General features: G+C 51.5%; 1 protein-coding gene and 1 long non-coding RNA gene across 4 annotated transcripts; one reads left to right on the top strand and one right to left on the bottom strand.

Annotated features, from left to right (window-relative positions):
- Nucleotides 1–554: 554 nt before the first annotated feature.
- ADCK2 (aarF domain containing kinase 2) lies at nt 555–17,375 on the top strand. Of its 3 annotated transcripts, XR_004484524.2 has the most exons (9): nt 555–2,727; nt 4,444–4,590; nt 6,728–6,856; nt 7,872–7,967; nt 10,654–10,905; nt 12,260–12,388; nt 13,229–13,282; nt 16,381–16,507; nt 16,952–17,092. XR_004484524.2 is itself a non-coding variant. In XM_004272134.3 (8 exons), exons 1-8 carry the CDS (start codon nt 1,795–1,797, stop codon nt 17,090–17,092), a joined length of 1,881 nt encoding a protein of 626 aa, XP_004272182.1. In that variant the 5' UTR covers nt 556–1,794; the 3' UTR covers nt 17,093–17,375. The 3 variants fall into 3 exon arrangements, 2 of the variants coding, with proteins under 2 accessions (XP_033288225.1, XP_004272182.1); XM_004272134.3 differs by lacking the exon at nt 16,381–16,507 and having other exon boundaries at nt 556–2,727; nt 16,952–17,375; XM_033432334.2 differs by lacking the exons at nt 13,229–13,282; nt 16,381–16,507 and having other exon boundaries at nt 16,952–17,375.
- Nucleotides 3,463–19,907, bottom strand: LOC117202293 (uncharacterized). The gene is made up of 2 exons (XR_004484525.2): nt 18,845–19,907; nt 3,463–6,601 (listed from the first exon to the last, which is right to left on the bottom strand). It is a non-coding gene; the product is annotated as an uncharacterized LOC117202293 (long non-coding RNA).
- Between the last annotated feature and the right edge of the window lie 1,065 nt (nt 19,908–20,972).

The raw sequence follows: 20,972 nt of genomic DNA, 5'->3' as shown, positions 1-20,972 counted from the left end.
TATTAGTTAGCAGTGCAGGAGTTCCCACATTTCGAGCACTCCTTAGGCTGTGAGTGGCAGTCACACTTCCAGGAGCAAGCATGGGCCACGACCTTGTTTCCCTCCCCAGGGCCCTTCCACTTGTGAGGCCCTGGCAGACTTCTGTTGAAGCCTGTCACCCTCGTGGAGATAAAGGGTCATGTATGTAGAGGTGACTGTGGTACCCCAGCACAGGGCAGCCTCCTAAGCCCCAAAGAGCAGAGCATAAGACCACTGGGCCCTCCCAGGCTGTGCTGGCTGATTTCCAAGCTCTGTTCTGCTCTCCTTTGCTCTCTAGAGGTAGCTGACCTTCCTTTGGTTCTTCAAGGTTAAAAAAACAAAATCCCCAAAAACCTCACACCAAACACCTTCCATCCGGGGGCTTAATACTGGACTGAGTTTAAGAAATACTGGAGCTTAGTAAGTATTGGTTGAATGAATGAATGTTCTTTCCGGAGCCACTCCCCAAGGTCCAAACACGTTCCCCAAATCGGGGCAGCCAGGGACTCCAGCCGTCCAAGGACAACGCTCCCAACCCCCGCCCTCACCCCCACCCCCCACTTCCCGCTCAGTTGAAAAACAGACCCGTGTTCCGGAACCGGCCTTCAGTTCACCTAACGTTTCCGCGTTTCCGCGCTCTTTGTAAGGAAAGCTAAGGATGTTAGTGGAGAGACAGACGCGCAGCGGGGAAAGGGGGCGTGGAGGGCGCGTTGGCGTTTTGGGTTAATTCTATTTCTGGGACTCCGAGACGCAAGGGCCGGGTGAGCCTCGGCCGCAGTCCGGCTCGCGTCGGCTTTAAGGGGCGGTCCCCGAGCCTGCGGGCGGGCGGTCCCGGAAGACGCGGATCCCGCGGCCTCTGCGTCCTCCGCGTCCGGATCCCCGGTCCTCTGTGCCCGGATCCCGGGTCCTCCGCGCCCGGACTCCCGGTCCTCCGCGGCCCGATCCCCGGCCCTTGGCACCCCGATCCCCGACCCTCTGATCCCCGGCCCTCGGCACCCGATCCCCGGCCCTAGGCACCCCGATAGCCGATCCTCCGATCCCCGGCCCTCGGCGCCCCGATCCCTGACCCTCTGATCCCCGGCCCTCCGCGCCCCTTCCACGCCCTTGGCGCCCGGACCCCACCGCGTGCGGGGACTCGGCTCTCTACAACCCCGCCCGACTCCTCCCCACACCGTACTCGGTGCCCGGGTCCTCGGCCGCCCGCACTGCCCCCGCCCCCCGCCCCAGCTCTCCACGCCTCGCCCCGCCTGGCCGTTCCTCACCCCGACCCGGGCTCTCGGCGCCGCGGCCCTCCGCACGGTCCCCCCAGCCCCACCCCGCGCAGCCCTTCAGCGCGCCGGCCGGCGTGCGCGGTGACCCTGCTGCGGCCCGGCTCTGTCTCCACCCGCGCGGCCACCTCGCGCGGGCCACGTCCCCGACCTGGGCCTGGCTTGGCTCCTCCGGCTCTCAGTTCCGAAAACCCTCGGGCCTCAGACCCAGGCGAGGTATCCGGGAGGGAGCGGGGACTGATGGGCCAGCCCTCCTGCGGCGGAGGCTGGGCAGGGTTGCGGGCCCGCGGGGCGGGGCGGCCCTGAGGAGGCAGGACTCGCAGCAGGACCCGGCAGAGGCTGCACACGCGAGGCGAGGTCTGAGCGCCCCGAGTCTCACAGCTGCCTCGCTTTCAAGTGGAATACTCAGCTGGGGCCCCGACTCAGGCCAGCCTTGCGGAAAGAAGGAACGAAGATGGGTGCTCCTTAAGTGGAGGCAGGCAGCCTGGACCGCGACCTCTGGGAGAGCATGGTGACCCCCTGGCGGTTCTCTGTCAGGGTCTGCTTGTCGCACCTAAGGGGCTTGGAGCTCAGAAAGGACCTCGGCCTTTTGAGACCCTCTGGGTGCTGTCGCAAGGCTAGACTCTGTTGGCTTCTGCTTGGCACTTTGCCCAAACTCATCTCAGCCTCTGAGGACATTGGCAAGGGGGTCCCTGAGAGCTTGTGTCGGCAAAGGACCAGTTGGAGTGACCTGGCTGAAAACGGGCCACTGGAGAGAGTCCGCCCGGAGCAGCGGCTAGGCTGCCTCCTTCTGCACTTGCGGATCTGGCTCCGCGCGGGGGCGCTCTTGGTGAAATTCTTCCCCCTCCTTCTACTCTACCCCCTCACCTACCTGGCTCCCAGTGTCTCCAGGCTCTGGCTCCACCTGCTTCTGAAAGCCACCGAGACCTCCGGTCCAACGTACATCAAACTCGGCCAGTGGGCCAGCACCCGGCGTGATCTCTTCTCAGAGGCTTTCTGTGCGCAGTTCTCCAAGCTGCACGTCCAGGTGACGCCCCATCCTTGGACCCACACTGAACACTTCCTACGGCAGGCCTTCGGAGAGGACTGGGGGAGGGTCCTTTGCTTTGAGAAGCAGGAGCCTGTGGGTTCCGGCTGCGTGGCCCAAGTGTACAAAGCACGTGCCAATCCTGCCTTCCTGGAGAATGACAGCATCCGGAGACTGGCCACAGCCTCCAGACTGCAGCTTTCTTCGGAAGCCGGGAAAGTCCGGGGGCTGGGAGAGCTCCTTGGACACTTGGGGAAGGCGTGGAGGCCTCAAGGAAGTCTTGCCGACCAGTCATTTCTAGAAGGGCTGCTCTTCCCTAAAGCTGACCTGGTTGGATCGAATGCAGTCTTGTCTCAGGCTTCGGGACTCGCCCATGGACCACAGCCAGATCACCTCATCCCCGTGGCCGTGAAAGTAAGTGTTCTGATGTTTGCAGCCAGACCCTTCCCATCTCTAAAATCTCACCGACTCCACGGAGGTGCCCAGATCAGGAAGTCCCCCTTTGCAAGTCACCCCACATTGCCTTCCATTGATTTCTTTTAGCTTGACCGTTATCTGAGTGCCTGTGATGTACAAGCTGTTTGATTTCTTGGCTTGAAGGAGTGGTGATGCGAATGGTCTGAAAGAGGAAAATGAAGAGGGTTTGGAGTTGGCTGTCGCTGTGGGTGGAGGACCCACCATTCAGCTGACCTCCTGCTCTGGGGTCAGGATAGATCAGAGACAGACTGTGTTAGGTGTGCTGTGGTGAGCCCAAGAGGGTGGCGTTCATTTTACAGAAGTGGTTTCCTTCTCTCTTTATTTGCAATCACCCCTTCCTGGGCTCCATCAACTCTTCTCTCCACACCTTTCCACCCCTGTTCAGCACGTCCCCAGGAGAACTGGCAGATGCTAGTAGCAAATACCCTGGTGCTCTCTTTTACCTCCTCAGATAAAACCCTCCCAAGGGTGCCTCACTCAGACCTACTGAGTTATACTTTCCAAGGGAAGAGCCTGGGCCTGGCTTTTTATAAATGCTGCAAATGATTCTCATCATTAGGCACATTTAGGAAACACTGGTCCAAAATATCTCGAAGGTTCCCTCTGCTCTGTGGGATACAAAAGGAGTGGATGCCTGCTGTATACCAGGAAACATGCCCGTCACGTCAGATGCATTGTTTAATCTTTATTAGATACCCGAGATAGGGATTTTTTTTCTTATATCTTTATTTATACTCCACTTTATTCCTAAAAGGATTTGAGGTGGAGGTAGGGGTTATTGTCCGCATGGGGTTTTTTTGTTTGTTGTTTTGGCCATTCCACGCAGCGTGTGGGATCTTGGTTCCCTAACCAGGGATCGAACCGGTGCCCCCCTGCATTGGAAGCATATAGTCTTAACCACTGAACCACCAGGGAAGTCCCCTATATGCATGTTTTAAATGATAGAACAGGAGGCTGAGAGAAGTTGCACAGCTTGTCCAGTTTCATACAGGAAATGGGTTGCAGAACTGGAGTTTGAACTCTTTCCATTCCACCTCTGGAGTTCTGTGACTCTAGAGCAGTATTTTGCAGGCTTTGGACCACCTGACTCAGCTACCTGTACACTCAATAAGATGCAGATTCCCAGCTCCCCTTCCAGCCAGTCTGATTCAGTACGTCTTTTTTTAAAGTATTTATTTATTTATTTATTTGGCTGCACTGGGTCTTAGTTGCAGCATGCATGTGGGATCTAGTTCCCTGATCAGGATCGAACCCGGGCCCCCTGCCTTGGGAGCGTGGAGTCTTAACCACTAGACCACCAGGGAAGTCCCTGACTCAGTAGGTCTTGGAGGAGATCTGGGAGTCCACATTTTCACCAAGCAACCCACGGTGACTTTTATGCTCACTAATGTTTAGGAATCACTGATCTAAACTTAATGTATTTGGAAGGAGAAGCCCCCCTATTCTTCCCAGCAAAGCTGAGTGCCATGCAGGGGAGCTGCCCTCTGAGTCTCCTCAGGAAGACGCAAAGGGAGGAATGCAGGAGCATCCTGGGCGTTGGGACTGCTTCTCCTTTGCTCTGATGAGAAGCCTGCTGACTCTCCTTTGACGGTAGGACCCAGCCGTGGCTGGGTTGATTGATCCCTCCTGTCTCACTGTGCCTCCTTTTGGCAGGTGTTGCACCCTGGCCTGCTTGCTCAGGTGCAGATGGACCTGCTGCTGATGAAGATGGGCAGCCGAGTCCTTGCACTTTTGCCAGGAATCAAGTGGCTCAGCTTGCCTGAGATTGTGGAGGAATTTGAGAAGCTCATGGTGCAACAGGTGAATTCTCTTTCCCTCAGTTGTAAATAGCACACAACAGTTTTTGCCATTAGCAGCTGCTTAGTAAATGCTGAATGGATGAGTATTTTCCCAGTGCGTTGTGGCTAATGTAGTATATTAGTCAGGATAGGTGATGCTAGCTGATATAACAAAGAATATCCAAATCTCAGTGACTTCATGCACCAATGTTATTTTTTGCTTATATGAAAGCTCCATGCAGGTGAACTGAGGGAGTGAGTGGCAGCTCTACTCCATAGTTATTCAGGGACCCAGTTTCCTCCCAAATTTGTCATCTGGGGTCAGTGTGGAATGGGGAGAGAGACCACGGAGGGTCATGTAAAGGATTCTGTGGCCAGGTCTGGAAGTGATATATATCACTTCTTCCCAGTCTACAGGTCAGAGCTTTAATCACACGGGCCCAGTGTAACTACGAGGGAGCTTGGGGAAGGCAGTCTTCCTTAGTGTCTAGGATGAAAATGAAATGAGTCTGGTGGAACATATAGCATTATCTGTGCCACAATCAATGGCCGAACTCCAGAAGGAGAAGAAGAATTAGCGAAGTCACACACTGTGCCTTTGGTTTGCTTTGTTTCCGGGGTTAATGAGTAGACAAGGACCTCCTCCTTGTCCAGGGCCCTTGGGACACCTGTTTAAGTAGCCAGACTTGGTAAACATGCTGGAGGCTCTCAGGGCTCCAAGGAGGCATCTGTGCTGGCTTCCTGGCGGTTGGCACAGAAATTGGCAGGCTTTCAGAAGCAGTGTACCAAGTCTTCATTTATGTCCTCTGATTTAGGGTTTTAAGCCCCAGGGATGCGTTTTAACGTTTAGAAAGCTTTGCTTTATGCTATGGAGTTGTGTAGGTTTGATAATAAAAGAAAATTAAAACAGAGAAAAATAACTTCTTTTCTGACACCCATCTTGGCATTAATCACTCTCAGTTCTACCATCTGAGCTTCAGTTCCCCTTTGAGAAGTCTGATAGGCATCATGGGATCCCACCACTTGAAGCTTAGACCTCTATAGCGCACCCCATTTATCTCAAAAATCAACTCTTCCTACCAGCTGTAGCTCTGAGTGGTCCAATCACGTTCCCAGCCTTGAAATCTTAGAGTCTGGGTGTATGTAGGGGGTGTATGTTCATTTATAAATTCATGTAACATGTATTAAGAACTGTGTTAGAAGCTGGTGAACTAAGAAAACAAGTGAGGTTTTCCTGTCCTCAAGGAATATATAGTAGTAGGAGGAGGGCTGATGTGAAATATTTGGAGAAAAAGCATGAGTTACAATAGGAGTCTCTACAGATTCGGTCAGGTTCAGCTGAGGCTCAAGAGGGGAAGTGGTCATTCCACCCTGAGGGTCCACGCTCCCTAGGCTTGCGCTGACTCGCGAAAGGGGAGTGTTTGCAGTTGGCCCAAATGGGGGAAGAACATTCCAGTCAGGGGGAGTAAACAAGGCACTGAGACGGGAGGCATCTGGCAGGCTGAGATGTTCAGCACTCTGCAGATTGGGTGCAGCTGGAGTTTGGGGAAGTAGAGGAAGGAGGAGGCGCCCCAAGAGATGGACCTGGAGAGAGAAGCAGGGGCCAAACCATGGCCCACCTTGGACGTCATCCTAATGAATGCAGACTCCATCCTGCAGGTGGCGTGGGGGGGACACCAGCACATGGATTGGAGAGAGGGAAGATGGGGGACAGGGAGCCCAACTAGGACACCTCTGTTAGGTTTCAGGTGACTGGTTTTGAGTCACCGTGGGAGGAACAGTGGGATGGAAAAGGGGAACAGATCTGAGAGTGGTGAGGGCTGCAGAGTTGATGGCACTGAGTCTGCCATGGGTATGGAGGGTAAGAGAGAAGGTGTAATCTGCAGTGACTCGCAGGTGACTGGGGGCAGGGTGAACGTAAATTCAGTTTAGACAAGTTCTCCAGCGTGTCTGCTGTCTGCAGCTTGGAGCTCACGTCGTGGGGTAGGGATGGGGCTTGAGACTTCTGGGGCAGCCCGAGTTTCTTGGGAGTTCTGCAAGAGAGCAGGTGGGGAAGGCAGGTGAATCTCGGGACTTGCTAGCTCTTGGGGGGTTCAGATTTTGCTGTCCCTGGGCCCAGGCTACCCCTTCCCTCACCTCTTCTCTCCATTTCCCTGTAGATCGACCTGCGTTATGAAGCTCGGAATCTAGAACACTTCCAATGCAACTTCCTGAATGTGAACTCTGTCAAATTCCCCACCCCTCTGCGTCCCTTTGTCACCAGGGATGTCTTGGTGGAAACGTATGAAGTAAGACTGAGAGCTTCCCCTGGCTGCGCCTTTTACTCATAGTCAGGTTGTCTCCCCTTCACAGGAAGGCCTGAGTTGGAAAAGACAAAAGCCAAGAGAGCATGTGATTACTGCCTGTGAAACTGAGAGGGGTTTGGACACGCCTGAGGGTGGAAGGCAGCGTAGCAAGGTGGCTGAGAGCCTGGCCCTGACCTAAGACTTTCTGGATTTGGAAGTCTGCTCTGCCACTGTATTTGCTGGCTGGCTTCAGTTCCCTCCTGTACAACAGCAGGCAACCCTTCCTGCCTCGTAGGGTTGTCCCAAGAGTCAATGAAACATTGAATGCAAAATGCCCTCTGCACAGAGACTGCACGGCAAAAGTGCTCAACACAGAGAAAGTGCTCAACAAGTATTCCTGTCATGGCCTTAGCTGTCTGCTGGTTCAGTCTCCTTTGTAAAGATGGTAATGAGTTCCAGAGGAGTGACCTGAATGACCCACTGTTACTAGCTGTGTGACTTTGAGCAAGTTACTTAAACTCTCTGGGCTTTAGTTCTTTTATTTGTTAATTAGGGATAACAAGATCTATCTCAATAGGCTGCTTTGACAATTAAATAACTAACCTGTACGAAACGCGAAACGCGAAACGCGTACTGACTGGCTCCCCTTTCTTCTCTCTTCCTTTTCTTTTCCCTCCTGTGAGGTCACAGAGCTCATTCTTGTCCCCATTGGCTGATTCTTGACCAGAAACAAGCTCACCCTGACAGCAAAGCCTCTCTTACCTGTGGGTGGCAGTCGCTGGATTTCCTCCCTAGTAAACCTATGGGACTTGTTGATACGTGTTGTAGAAGGGAAGGGTAAATAGGTTAAAATTATGTTGTGGGTGACAGATTCATAGGGGCTCTAAGAAAGGAAAACCTCTCCGGGTCACTTCCCCATCAGTGGGAAGGCCGTGCGGATGTGTCCCCGTGGAGACGAGGAGCGGGGCAGTCGCGGGCTGTGCAGGCTAAAGCTGTTCTCTCCCCGATCTTCCCCCAGGAGAGTGTGCCTGTGTCTAGTTACCAGCAAGCAGGGATTCCCAGGGACGTGAAGAGGAAGATTGCGCGGCTGGGGATCAACATGCTCCTGAAGATGGTGAGTTCACGGCAGGGCGGCCGCTCAGCTGGCACGCGGTGGAATTGTGTGTGGGAGGCAGGAGGCGGGGGACCCTGTTCGGCCGAGTAAACGGCCGCTGGCTGGAGAGGGTCAGCTCTAGAGATAGCCCAGCTGACCCAAACGCGCCTTCTTCTACAGCTTTCTGTTGAGCACTTTCTCCGTGTTATGCGCGGTGTCTCTGTGCAAGGGTGGGGAAGGAGACCCAGGCCCCACCCGACTTGCCTACAGTTTAGACAAACAGCCAAAGACAACCTCGGGTGTTACATGCTATTTCATTCATTCATTCAGCAAGTATTTGTTGAGCACCTGCTACGTGCCAGGCACTGAATTAAGTGCTGGATTTACAGTTGTGAGCAAAAGAGACATGACAACAATGTTCAGGGAACATCCCCGTTTAGTGGGAAGACAGGCGATGCTAAGTGGGTGAAGTACGGGTACCCGAGGGTCATTTAGGATGGGCCGTCCCAGCCCCAGGATTTGTTCAGGAAGTGGCACCATCTCCTCCGGGATGTGAAGGAAGTCTAGCTGTCTCCTTGGAGAGGATGGCCTGACAATAATTACTAATGAGTTGACACTCAAAAAAGGCTACAGTGAGCCCAAAGCAATATCAGTTATTTCATCACTAGTAGTAACAGCAGGAACCCAGCATTGTTAGCAGCTCATGTGTAGGAGCAAGGAAAGAAGATACACAGGCTTCCCTGGTGGCACAGTGGTTAAGAATCCACCTGCCAATGCAGGGGACACGGGTTCAAGCCCTGGTCCGGGAAGATCCCACATGCTGCGGAGCAACTAAGCCCGTGAGCCACAACTACTGAGCCTGTGCTCTAGAGCCCACGAGCCACAACTGCTGAGCCCACGTGCCACATCTACTAAGCCCGCGCGCTCTAGAGCCTGTGCTCTGCAACAAGAGAAGCCACCGCAATGAGAAGCCTGCGCACCACAACGAAGAGTAGCCCCCGCTCACTGCAACTAGAGAAAGCCCACGCACAACAACAAAGACCGAACACAGCCAAAAATAATAAATAAGTAAAAATAAATAAATTAAAAAAAAAAAAGATACTGAGATTGTCGAGGGTCTGAACTCTTCCTGGTGGTTGGCACAGAAGAGAGTGGTCGAGGCAGAGACAGCTGGTCTAGGATGCATAGTGAGGACGAGTGCCCAGGTCTAGGGGTACAGAATCGGGGTAGGAAGGAGCCAGGCGTGTGGTCAGAGAGTAGGAGGAGAGAAACCAGGTAACCAAGGTAGAGCCGTGAGGGCCAGGCAGGTGGCAGAAGTGGGGCGGAGGTGGGAATGGGTGCGCCGAGCGGGACGGTGCTGTGGTGCAGGCAGACAGCACAGGAGGCTGTAAGCCAGACACCTGGAGAGGGCTCAGGGTGACAGGGGCTGGTGGTTGAGTGGCTCTGACTTCACCTCCAGCCCTGAGGTGCGTGGGTATCGAGAATAGGTAGCCCTCACCCAAGGGGCTCCTGGAGAAGTGGGGTTGTCGCTGGAGATCTGGGTTTCCACTGTCAGCGCAGTAGAAGCTCAGTGGGGAGAGGACTTTGTCCCCAGTAACAGGGCTCCAAGGCGCACCGTGGGCCAGAGGGGAGGGTGCAGGGGGGAGTAGCTTGGGGAGAAGCAGTGCTAAGCAGCGCTCAGGAGTTGGGAGATCACAGGGGGCTTCCAGCTTGTGGGATCAAGGACCCTGGGGCTCAGCTAACAGCAAGGTGCCAGGAGGTTCTGTCCCAGGGTCGGGGGTCAGCTAGCCTTTGGTGACCATATCCTACAGGTGTGCAGGCCCCGGCTTCCTCAGTTCCTGGGATTTCCACCAGGATAGCAGCCTCCCTTACCTCCAGCAGAGCCAGGATCTGGACTAGAAGGGTCCCTCGGTGACCTGCTGCCATGACCACCATGAGGGATGGGGTCTTTGGCCTGAATCCAGTAGGAGGAAGGGCTCTGTGTTGGCTGGAAGGAGTCCTCCAGGAGCCCCTCCAGCAGCAGCTGTTCTGTACCTCTGCCCCGGGTCTCTCCTTCCCCTCATAGAAGGATTGCTGGTGGTTTCTATGATCTTTCACAGCAGGCAGATTCCTGTTCCACAAAGTCATGCCTGACTTTCCCTCCATCACAGTGCCTGGGGCCTTCTTTCCTGCTTAGCAGGTTCAAAGCCATTTCTCCCAGCCTCCCCGATTCCATGTGCCAGTACAGCTGTCAGGATCACTGCTAGCCTTCATTATGTGGACGGATGGAGGTAATGGAGGCAAAGTCTGATTTATGAAATATTTTTAAAGGAAGGAAGTTACATGAATTGTAAGAACTGAGAGGTTTGGGGAAAATCTGTCAAAAATGACTAGATAATTTTTAATTTGAATATTAATTGCTCAACTCATAGAGTAAAAATAAGTCTCTTGAAATGCGGTTTGGTCTTTGATCATGTTCCCCTATGATCATTTTTAATGCTCTTTACTTTGAAAATAAATTTTCTCTTGAGAACATCAACCTGGCTTGTCCCTGTACAAATTTTCAATCAATGATATCAAGCTCTGAGGTTTTATAAAACGCACACCTCTCTGCCTTGTAATTCATCATCGAGAACTCGCGTCACCCTGGAAGCTTTTCCACACGTGGCCTCGTGGTGATGGGATGGTGAGGTTGACTTAGCCTAGAGTAGCTCTGATCTCTTCCCAGATATTTGTGGACAACTTTGTCCATGCGGACCTTCACCCTGGGAACATCCTGGTTCAGGGCGCCGACGGTCTTCCCAAGAGCCAAGAGGCGCAGCCTCAGCAGATAGATGTCTGTGACGCGCTGGCAGCGGCTGTGACGCCTGCCCGGTGCCCGCTGTGCCTGGTGCTTCTGGACGCCGGCATTGTGGCCGAGCTGCAGGCTGCCGACCTGAGTAACTTCCGGGAAGTCTTCATGGCCGTGGTGATGGGGCAGGTGAGACCCACTGGGCTCTCGGGATTTGGGGCTGAATTTTTTAGGCCCTTGGGAACCTTGGGGCTCCTCAGCGTTTGTCATTCTTGTAAATGCCTGTGTTTGCCAAGGGCGCTCCTGATGGAAATGGGTGGAGCAGAGAGAGGAAGCGGGGAGAAGGAAGGGGAGCAGGACAACGAAGCTGCCGAAGGCTCTGTAGTCAGAACGGGCCTGCTCGAGCGGCTCATGGTTTGGAATGATGGGAAGACATGCCTCCTTCCCAAATGCTGTTGTTCTGGTGGTCTCTCTTCCTTCCTCAGTAAGTGTACAGCTGGGCCCTGGGAACGCTAGCTTCTTGACTGAATAACAGCCGCCCTGGTCTGTGCCATTTGCTGCGAGAAGGTGGGGCTGGTGAGAAGCAGCAGCTCAGAACTTATTCTCCAGTTGTGGGAAAACACATGATTGGGGCGGGTGTGGGGGGACATAAGTGGTTTTAACCCCTCACCCCGTGCCTCTGAGGGGCTCCAGTGGTTGAGAATTATTATTTAGCAAAAAGGACTCAGCGAAGCCTCTACTGAGTCAGCCTAAAGTGCCACATCAAGGGTGACAGTGAATTCTCCAGCAAGAAAGACCCTGGGAAAGAGAAAGCTGGAAGAAAAGGCGAAATTCAGAGGAACCCCTGCTTAGGAGGCTTCCGAGGGGGCAGACCAGAGGCTTGAGCCTGAGCCAGGTTGAAAGCACCTCCTGGGCCGAGGTTCAACACTGAGGTGCAGTGGCTGGTGAGGGGGTGGGAGGTGCTCCTCTGCACAGGTTTGGGCAAAAGAAGGTCACAGCCGAGGAGGAGGAGCCTGGCTCCTGGGCTGTGACTGCCGGGGCTGCGTGGGTGCTGGGGAGACCATGGAGGCTTTGATCAGGGGCTTCCTGGGTGGAGGAGGGGTGAGACGGCTGGAGCACAGAGGCTGGGTCAGCCATGAGCAGGGAATTCTGTTCGGGCGGGAAGACCGCCCTCAAGGATGGTGTGGCTGGTCCAGGCTGGCGGCAGGTCCTGGTGGCTCTGGGCCAGGCGGTGCCGCATAGCAGGCACTGGCTTTGCTGCTGGGCCTGGGTGGCCTTGGAGGCAAAGGAGACAGTGCAGCTCCTTTCCTTGACTGTGCTGAGTATAGGTGGGGCCCCATTGCCCAAGACAAGCTGCAAAAGACCTTGACTATTTACCAGGTATGGTGGGGCGGGGAAGTAAAGCTAAAAAAGGATGGGTGGCCAAAAGCAGGGTGGTAGAAAATTTGGGGCGGAAACAACTAAGATATGAAGAAGTTTGGGCAGAGCATCTAGTTTTGTGCCCTCTTGACTCTACCAAGTTTTTTTCTTTTGCGTCTTCCAGGGCCAAAGAGTGGCTGAGCTCATCCTGCATCATGCCCGGGCCAGTGAGTGCAAGGATGTGGAGGGATTTAAGGCTGAGATGGCCAGGCTGGTGACCCAGGCCAGGAAGAACACCATCACGCTGGAAAAGGTGAGCAGGCCACTCCAGGCGCAGGGGCCTCGGGGTGTTTACTGACCTTGCCCTTGGACACAGCAAACCACAGGTCTAAGGGAGGCCTCTTCATGGGGGGAAGTTTCGAGGGGCTTGGGTTTTCAGGCAGATAAAGAACAAAGCTTTTCCTCTGCCCACATCTTTTGAGGTGTGAGGAGGCCCTCTGGAATCCCGGCTTTCAAGAGCGGCTCCTTGACCAGGCTCTCCTGGGTGGCTGCTGGGACAGTGACATATGTAGTGCTGCATACCTGCCCTGCCCAGACTGGGGGTCAGCTGTTCTGCTGCCTTATGTCCGTGGAGCTCAGCGGAGCATGGCGGTGGGGCGAGGGAGGACTGAGGCCCCTGAGCAGACAGAGGACATACCGAATGTTCACGCCCTCTATTTAGACCTGCAGCAGAGCCCACTTGGTATTCTGCACACAGTTCTGACAAACCTGAGTTTTCTTCCCAAGTTCATTCCCAAGTCCACGCTAGCTGGAGCGAGTCAGAACAGGAGGTGGCCCACTGGCAGTGGGGAGCAGCAGTGGGCCCCCCCGGCACTGCCTGTCTTATTGATTCCGAAGTGATGTCTGTGTGTGCCGGGAGTGTGGGGGTAGAGGCCTCCAGGCTGGTCCTTCCGAGGGGTCTTTGAACTCAGCTGTGAGGTGGAAGTTGGGCTTGTGTGCATGCAGTCCTTTCTGGGATTTGTCAGGCAGTCTGTTTCTGCTCACTGCTGTGTGTGTGTGTGTGCGTGCGTGTGGCCGTGGGACGGGGCAGGCAAGGGAGAAGGGGTTCCCGGGGGCTCTGCAGCCTCTGCAGACTCTTTATTCTGTTTTCCAGCTTCAAGTTTCCATCCTTCTCTCGAATGTCTTTAAGTTGCTGATGACTCACAAGGTGAGGTCTGGGTGGAGAGCTCGCCCTCTGGTCAGGCAGGAGGGGAGGGATCTGGGGAAGGTGGGTGGCCTCAGGGTGGTGACAGGTACTTTTCTTATGTGAGATATTGTTTTTGAAAACGTTGCATGCACCGATCCCTGTGGTGAAGAGTGCTGTTTCTGTTTCTTGACGTCTGGCAAGATCTTTCCTTGGTCACGTTGTGATCCCACGTTGGCGGGGTTTTTGGTGAAAAACTTTATGTTTTCCGAAACTTCTGACAGGTTCCATTTTAAAAATGACTTAGGGCTTCCCTGGTGGCGCAGTGGTTGAGAGTCCGTCTGCTGATGCGGGGGACATGGGTTCATGCCCCGGTTTGGGAGGATCCCACATGCCGCGGAGCGGCTGGGCCCGTGAGCCATGGCTGCTGAGCCTGCGGGTCCGGAGCCTGTGCTCCACAGCGGGAGAGGCCACAACAGTGAGAGGCCCGTGTACCGCAAAAAAAAAAAAAAAAAAGGAAAAAAAAATGACTTAAATATCACCTTAGGATTGGGGAAAGCTTTAATCATTGCTAGGGGGCTGGCTTGGAGGGAACCTGGAATGAACACACACTCCTGGGAGTTCAGTTGCACGGCACGGGGAGCCGGAGGGTGAGGCTCACAGCCAGCTCTGCACCAACCAGCTCTGACCTGCTCAAGTCTCTCCAAGTCTCCCCGGGGCCGCTGGGAGGGCCGGATGAGGCCTTGACAACGGTAGCGGTGTGCCATGACTCCCCTCTACACAACTAATTTAGCCGTGTAACATTTATTAGTATCTGATTTAATCCCCGCAACATTCCTCGAGGCCGGCACCGAGCAACTCACCCCTGGCCAGGTGGCCCCCATGGTAGTGCCCGACCCTGTGCCCGCAGCCCGACTGCGGAGCCCCACTCCCAGCTGCTTTGTTCTCCGGCCTCCGGTGCTCGCACTGGCACACAGCCTTCCTCACACACTGCGTGGGACACAACGGTTACCAGAGCTTTAGATGTTTGCTGTTGTCATTGTGATTCTCAGGACAGGACAGCAGAGAGAGGGCCAATCGAGTACAGCCACTCTATTCAAGTGCTTCACCAGGCACTTAATTTAAAACAATTCAAAACATTTTAAATTGCGGTTAAAAAAATAATATAAAATTTACCCCTACCCATCTCCAAGTTCACATCTCAGCAGTGTCAACCACATTCACAAAGTTGTGTAACAGATCTCTAGAGCTCTAGAATTTTCTCATCTTGCAAAACTAAAACTCTGTATCTACTGAACAAAAGCTCCCCATGCCTCTCTCCCCGCCAGCCCCTGGCAACCACTGTTCCACTTTCTGTGTGCATGATTTGGATGACTCTAGATTTCTCATATAAGTAGAATCATAAGATACTTGTACTTCTGTGACCAGCTTATTTCACTTGATGTAATGTTCTTGAGGTTCATGTACTTTGTAGCAGGTGATAGGATTGCCTTTTTTTTAAAGACTAAATAATATTCCATTGTATGTATATACTGTATTTTCTTTATTCGTTCATCCTTTGATGGACATTTGGGCCACTTCTACCTCTTGGCTACTAAGAACAATGCTGCAGTGAACACGGGTGTGCGAATGTCTCTTTGAGATCCTGCTTTCAATTCTTTTTGGATATTTATGCAGAAGTGGGATTGCTAGATCACATAGTTTCTTTTAAATTCAAGTACAGTTGATTTACAGATTGTATTTCTTTTAGTTTTTGGGGAAGCTCCCTACTGTCTTCCATAGCCTGCACAATTTTACATTCCCACGATGAGTGTGCATTTGTAACATGCCGCTTTCTCCTGATCAGCCATCTGACTCCCCAGACAAGTTTTTGGGCCTTAACTGGGACAAATACCCCTTATTTATTTATTTATTTTAAAATATTTAAATATTTATTTATATATGGCTGCATTGGGTCTTTGTTGCTGGCGCAGGCTTTCTCTACTTGCGGCGAGGGGGCTACTCTTCATTGTGGCGCGCGGGCGTCTCTTGTTGCGGAGCACGGGCTCTAAGTGCTCGGGCTTCAGTAGTTGTGTTACGTGGGCTCAGTAGTTGTGGCTCACAGGCTTTAGAGTGGAGGCTTAGTAGTTGTGGCGCACGGATTTAGTTGCTCCGTGGCATGTGGGGTCTTCCCGGACCAGGGCTCGAACCTGTGTCCCCTGCATTGGCAGGCAGATTCTTAACTACTGCGCCACCAGGGAAGTCCCCTTTACTTTTTTTTTTTTTTTAATAAATTTATTTATTTATTTTTGGCTGCATTGGGTCTTCGTTACTGTGCACAGGCTTTCTTTTTAGCTGCGGCGAGCAGGGGCTACTCTTTGCTGTGGTGCACGGGCTTCGCGCTGCGGTGGCTTCTCTTGTTGTGGAGCACGGGCTCTTGGCACACGATCTTCAGCAGTTGTGGCTGGCTCGCGGGCTTAAGAGCGCAGGCTCAGTAGTTGTGATGCATGGGCTTAGTTGCTCCATGTGGGATCTTCCCAGACCAGGGCTCAAACCCGTGTCCCCTGCATTGGCAGGCAGATTCTTAACCACTGCGCCACCAGGGAAGTCCCCAGTCCCCTTTACTTTTTTTTTTTTTTTTTGCGGTACGTGGGCCTCTCACTGTTGTGGCCTCTCCCATTGTGGAGCGCAGGCTCCAGACGCGCAGGCTCAGCGGCCATGGCTCATGGGCCCAGCCACTCCGCAGCATGTGGGATCTTCCTGGACCAGGGTATGAACCCGTGTCCCCTGCATTGGCAGGCGGACTCTCAACCACTGCACCACCAGGGAAGCCCCCTCTTTACTTTTTTTTTTTTTTTTGCGGTACGTGGGCCTCTCACCACTGTGGCCTCTCCTGTTGCGGAGCACAGGCTCCGGACGCGCAGGCCCAGCGGCCATGGCCCACGGGCCCAGCCACTCCGCAGCATGTGGGATCCTCCCGGACCGGGGCACAAACCTGCGTGCCCTGCATCGGCAGGCGGACTCTCAACCACTGCGCCACCAGGGAAGCGCCCCCCCTTTACTTTTAACAAAGATTATTTCCCCACGAGTCAACCTTCCATTGCCTGACATTCTGTCCACCTGAAAAGAGATTCTTGTTCTAGGTTTAAATGCTGGCTCTACTCTTCCTCACCCAGAGGCCTTGAGCAAGTCACCACCTGAGCCACCCTGAGCCTTAGCTTCCTTATCTACTGAACGGAGATAATGAGAGTACTTTTGAGAATTAATTGGGTAATCCTCCTAAATTGTTATTACTATTAACCTGGCTCCAAAGGGGAAGAAACTCTGCTGTATTTGAGCAAAGCCAGTTGTGCTTGGTCTCAAAAAGACTACTGTGGATTTTGAAGAATGACCCTTATTTAGATTTCTGGTTCCCGGTGTAGCTGTAAACTATTCACTTTAGTATTTTTAAGTCATTCACACACTTACACACTTTCCCTAGAGAAGAGCTGTACACACTGCATCCCCTATATTTTCCTTAATATTTCTAGTAGATGGGGGTTGGGTGAGTAGATGAGATGGTGGGAAAAATGACTGGGTAGGGAAAAGAATGTTAGGTAGATGATAAAAATCACATGGGCAGGTAGACGAGGCCGGGAGTGGATGGTGACATGTTACCCAGGACACTCTGTATATCAATGGGCTTCGGAAAGAACAACTGTTTTTCTGTTTCAGGTAAAGCTTGAGAGCAACTTTGCCTCAATTGTGTTTGCCATCATGGTGTTGGAGGGGCTTGGCCGCTCACTGGACCCTAAACTGGACATCCTGGAGGCAGCAAAGCCCTTCCTTCTGCCAGGACTAGCGACCTCCCGCTGACTGCAGCAGTGGGTGCTTCATCTCAACTGGAGGCCACTCCCAACAGCCTCTCCTGTGGCAGCTTGAACATTCTAAAATTGGGATTGTGGAAGACCTGCCACTGCTTTTCACTCCGATTTGGTTTCAGGCATCTGTCTTAAAAGCTTTGGGTTAGTTGGAGAAGTAAAGGGAAAGAAGGTCCTCTCGGTTCAGTCGTGGAAGCTGTGCCTGGTGTCAGGGAGACTCTATTTCAGGGAAAATGTTCTCTGAAGGAGGACGAATAAACTTATTTTGTTTTCTGGTTTTTCCCTCTTCTCATCTTAACCCTCTGTACTCCCGGATCAGGTGGGTCCTGCTGGTTGTTTCCAGACTCTGATATCTAGGTTAGAAAATGTCATAGACTCCCGTAGGCCCATGGCTTCCAAATGTCTTTTGTTTTTTGTTTTTTTTGGTGCACTGCTTGCGGGATCTTAGTTCCCCGACCGGGGACTGAACCCGGGCCCTCGGCAGTGAAAGCACAGTCCTAACCACTGGACCACCAGGGAATTCCCCACAGTATTTTGTGTTTTTTGTTTGTTTGTTTTGTTTCATATGTTTTGATTATGTGCCCTGTTGGTAAAAAGTTGCATATATTTATATATACATGCACATATATCAGTTTTCTACAGGTGCTACCATCACTAGCCAATCTCTGGAGGCACAGCCTTCACTTAGGGCAAGTGTCACTGTATCTCAAATTATCCTCTGGACAATTTAAAATATTTTTTGCCAACCTCTTGCTAAGTTGTATTATAAGGTAAAAGGAAAAAACCACAATGATTAATGGTTAATGTGACATACTAGAGATAGGAACAGAATCAGCTCTGCCGTTCTTCTTAAAGATCCCCTGCGCTCACATATTAGCATTTAGATTCTGGTTTTTCTGAGTAACGTTCAGGCCCTTGTGCATTTGCCCAGGGTTAATTTCAGTTAATATTAATATATAGATAATATAATAAGTACGTCCTGTTAACCAGGACTGGAAATCCACGGTAGCACTCAGTGACACTCCAGCAGCGAAGGAAGGGGTGGCGGCCACTGCCGCCCTCTGCACTGGGCTCATCTACGGACTATTGTCTCAAAGCTGGTCTGACATGTGTCTGGCCCACATGGATGTAGAGGGTCGCAGGGTCAGCTTGTAGAGTGGATATCAGTAAAGCTTAATTTCTTGTTTTTGATAAAAATAGTATTTTCCCCACATTCCAGTGGATTCTCCTGCTTGTTTTGGAGACCACGGCTCTAGACAGTGAGTGGAGGCTCAAGCCTCCCTGCTCTCTAAAAGTCCTGCTCTGACCACAGGACTAGATCCTTTCATTCTTTCCTTCTTAAGGCTAAAGGTTCTGTCTTTTAGGGAACAACTAAGGTTTAGTTGGACAGAGATTCCTTTGGTGCAGTTTTTTTTTCAGAGGGGTGGAGATGTTGTTTGTACCTTCCAGGTCTTGAGGGGAGGGCATTGGAATCAGGCAGTGAGGTGCTGGGGAGCTCCAGGTAGCCCTGTTCAGCTCCCTCCTCATGGGCAAGCCAGCTAGACATTCGGCACATACAGTTACACTGTGGGGCGAGAGAAGGGGGCACTGACATACAGCAGGTGTCTCCCTGAGCGAACACCAGCACCACTGAGCCTTCCTTTAAAGCCAATGGATTCCATCAACCCACTGTGACATGTATTAGTTATCTATCACTGCATACAAACTACCCCCAAATGTAGCAGTTTAATACGACTACACTTGTTACCTCATAGTCTCTGCAGGTCAGAAATGTGGGTGCAGCTCAGCCGGTCCTCTGCTTAGTCTTGCACACCTGCAGGCATCTTGGGGCTCCACTGGGGTGTTTGATGCCAAGCTGACTCATGTAGCTTCTTGTGGGCTGTTGGACCGAGGGCCTCAGTTCCTCAGGAGCCATTACAGCAGCAACAGAAAACGAACACAGGCTGGATTGAAGAGAAAAATGGTTAATGGTTGTGCTTTAATACAGATAATTTACTGATTTTTAAAATAAGTATCTTAAAAATGCTAAACTTGATTTATACGTTCATCTTCATAAGGAGAAAAGGCTACTTCTTGGGTGTAAGTAGATAAAGTGTCCAGCAGGGCATCTCCCCGAAGGAAGATCACAGCTCAATCCCACTAAAGTAGAAAGAACAAGATTCATTTCTGTGTTACTAAAACCACTGGAAAGACAAGTTCCTTTCTTCTTTACAAGGCTTATAGGGAAAGGGAGATCAAGTAAGCCTTTAAAAGTAGAAAATTAGGGAGTCCCCTGGTGGTCAGTGGTTAGGACTCGGCGCTTTCACTGCTGTGGCCCGGGTTCAATCCCTGGTCAGGGAACTGAGAACCCACAAGCCTTGCAGCGAGGCCAAAAAAGCCCCCCCAAAACCAAAAACCAAAAAAAATAAAAATAAAAAAAGTAGAAAATTAAATAAACATGAAGTTGTGTAAACAAGTTTTTTTTTTTTTTCCTTCCTTCCTCATCCCCCTGCTGTGTTCTCTACTTCTAGCTATGGGATAGATTTTTGATTTGGGGTTAGATGCTATAATGTTAGGCCATTTAGAGTCTGTTCTCACAGTTTGTTATCTCACAGTTTGAATCTGATTTGCATGTCGAAGCTGAGAGCTCAGTGTCTGGGCTTGGCATCCTTTCCCTCACCTTCTAAAATGCATCCATTCAAATAGTGTGCTTATCTGAGAACCAAAAAGAGGGTCGTCATGCAAGCTGCAAAAGGCAGTCAGGGATATTTGCCCTTGGAGTTTTTAGAGCATGTCTTCAAAACAAATATGCGTCGCTGTTACATAGTCAAAATAGTTTACTGATTGGGACCCTAAACTTTTTATAGCAAAAAATCAGAATTTGTGATGCAAAACATTAGAGCTAAGGACCCCACAAATGGTCTATAGAACAATATTGCTTTAAATACAAGCCAGCATTAAAGTTAAAACTTTTTATTTTGTAATTCAGCAGGAAGGGGAAGGTAAATGAATTTTAGTTTACCTGAAAAGCTTTTGCTACCAGGAAAGGAAAGTATTAACAAAGCAATAAAAAATTGCTGAGCACACGCTGTGGGCCAGGTACTCTGTTAAATGGCTGATGAAAGGCACTGAGGCTTGGAGAAGTGACTTGTCCAAATTCATAGAGCTAATTGTTGGCAGAGCTGAGGTTTGAACTCCAGATCTTCAGACTCAAGTTCTATGCTTTTTTGTTTGTGTGTTTACGCTGTGTTGTTTTTTTTTTTTTTTGTGGCCTAGGAATCACAGCATTGTTCTTTCCTGGGAGCAAGGCAGGCAGCTGTATAATATGGGCAGAGAGCTCCCTTAGGAAGGATGGAAAGCCCTGTCCTCCCAATTCGTGAACTTCCTATCTTAGTGATTTGTATATGTCACTAGGAAGGGTAAGCAGTGAATGGTAGCCCAGAGAAGGCCACACTATTGCTTGTCAGCTGGGAAGTCAACTTGCACCCAGAAAATAGTAAATTCTTTCCTATAATTTATATACTTAGAAGTTAGGAGGGCAGGAAAAGGCAGGGTGTGGGGGGATGAGTCCTATAGGGCTAGAGGTCAATCAATAAGTTCTTCAGAAGGGCATCATAGTAATCATAGCTTTATGTAAGCCTCTCTCCAGGGAGAGGGGTTTCCAGTTACAGGGCACATGGAGGCCCATATCTTGCCACAGAAGTAGTGTCAGTTATATTCAATGCACTCAAATCCCTAAATTCAGGTCTACATTTTTCTCAAAAAGTTTCCTATTCTTCATGCTTATGACTCAGTGTGAAGTCTTCAGTGCTGGGCAGGTGATCCATTTCAAATCGAAATCTCCAAGGTGTGAGGCTGGCAGGTTAAGTTTATAATTTAATCAAATCTGGAAGTTC

The sequence above is a fragment of the Orcinus orca genome, chromosome 9 (genome assembly GCF_937001465.1).
Source record: "Orcinus orca chromosome 9, mOrcOrc1.1, whole genome shotgun sequence".
Lineage (NCBI taxonomy): Eukaryota > Metazoa > Chordata > Mammalia > Artiodactyla > Delphinidae > Orcinus > Orcinus orca.
This window is presented reverse-complemented; position numbering and strand designations above follow the sequence as displayed.

Excerpts from the sequence above, each read along its gene's own strand:
- ADCK2 (XM_004272134.3), top strand. The coding sequence starts at position 1,795 with ATGGTGACCCCCTGGCGGTTCTCTGTCAGGGTCTGCTTGTCGCACCTA. Across the intron at positions 2,728-4,443 it reads TCATCCCCGTGGCCGTGAAA|GTGTTGCACCCTGGCCTGCT; the intron begins GTAAGTGTTCTG and ends TCCTTTTGGCAG. Across the intron at positions 4,591-6,727 it reads AGAAGCTCATGGTGCAACAG|ATCGACCTGCGTTATGAAGC; the intron begins GTGAATTCTCTT and ends ATTTCCCTGTAG.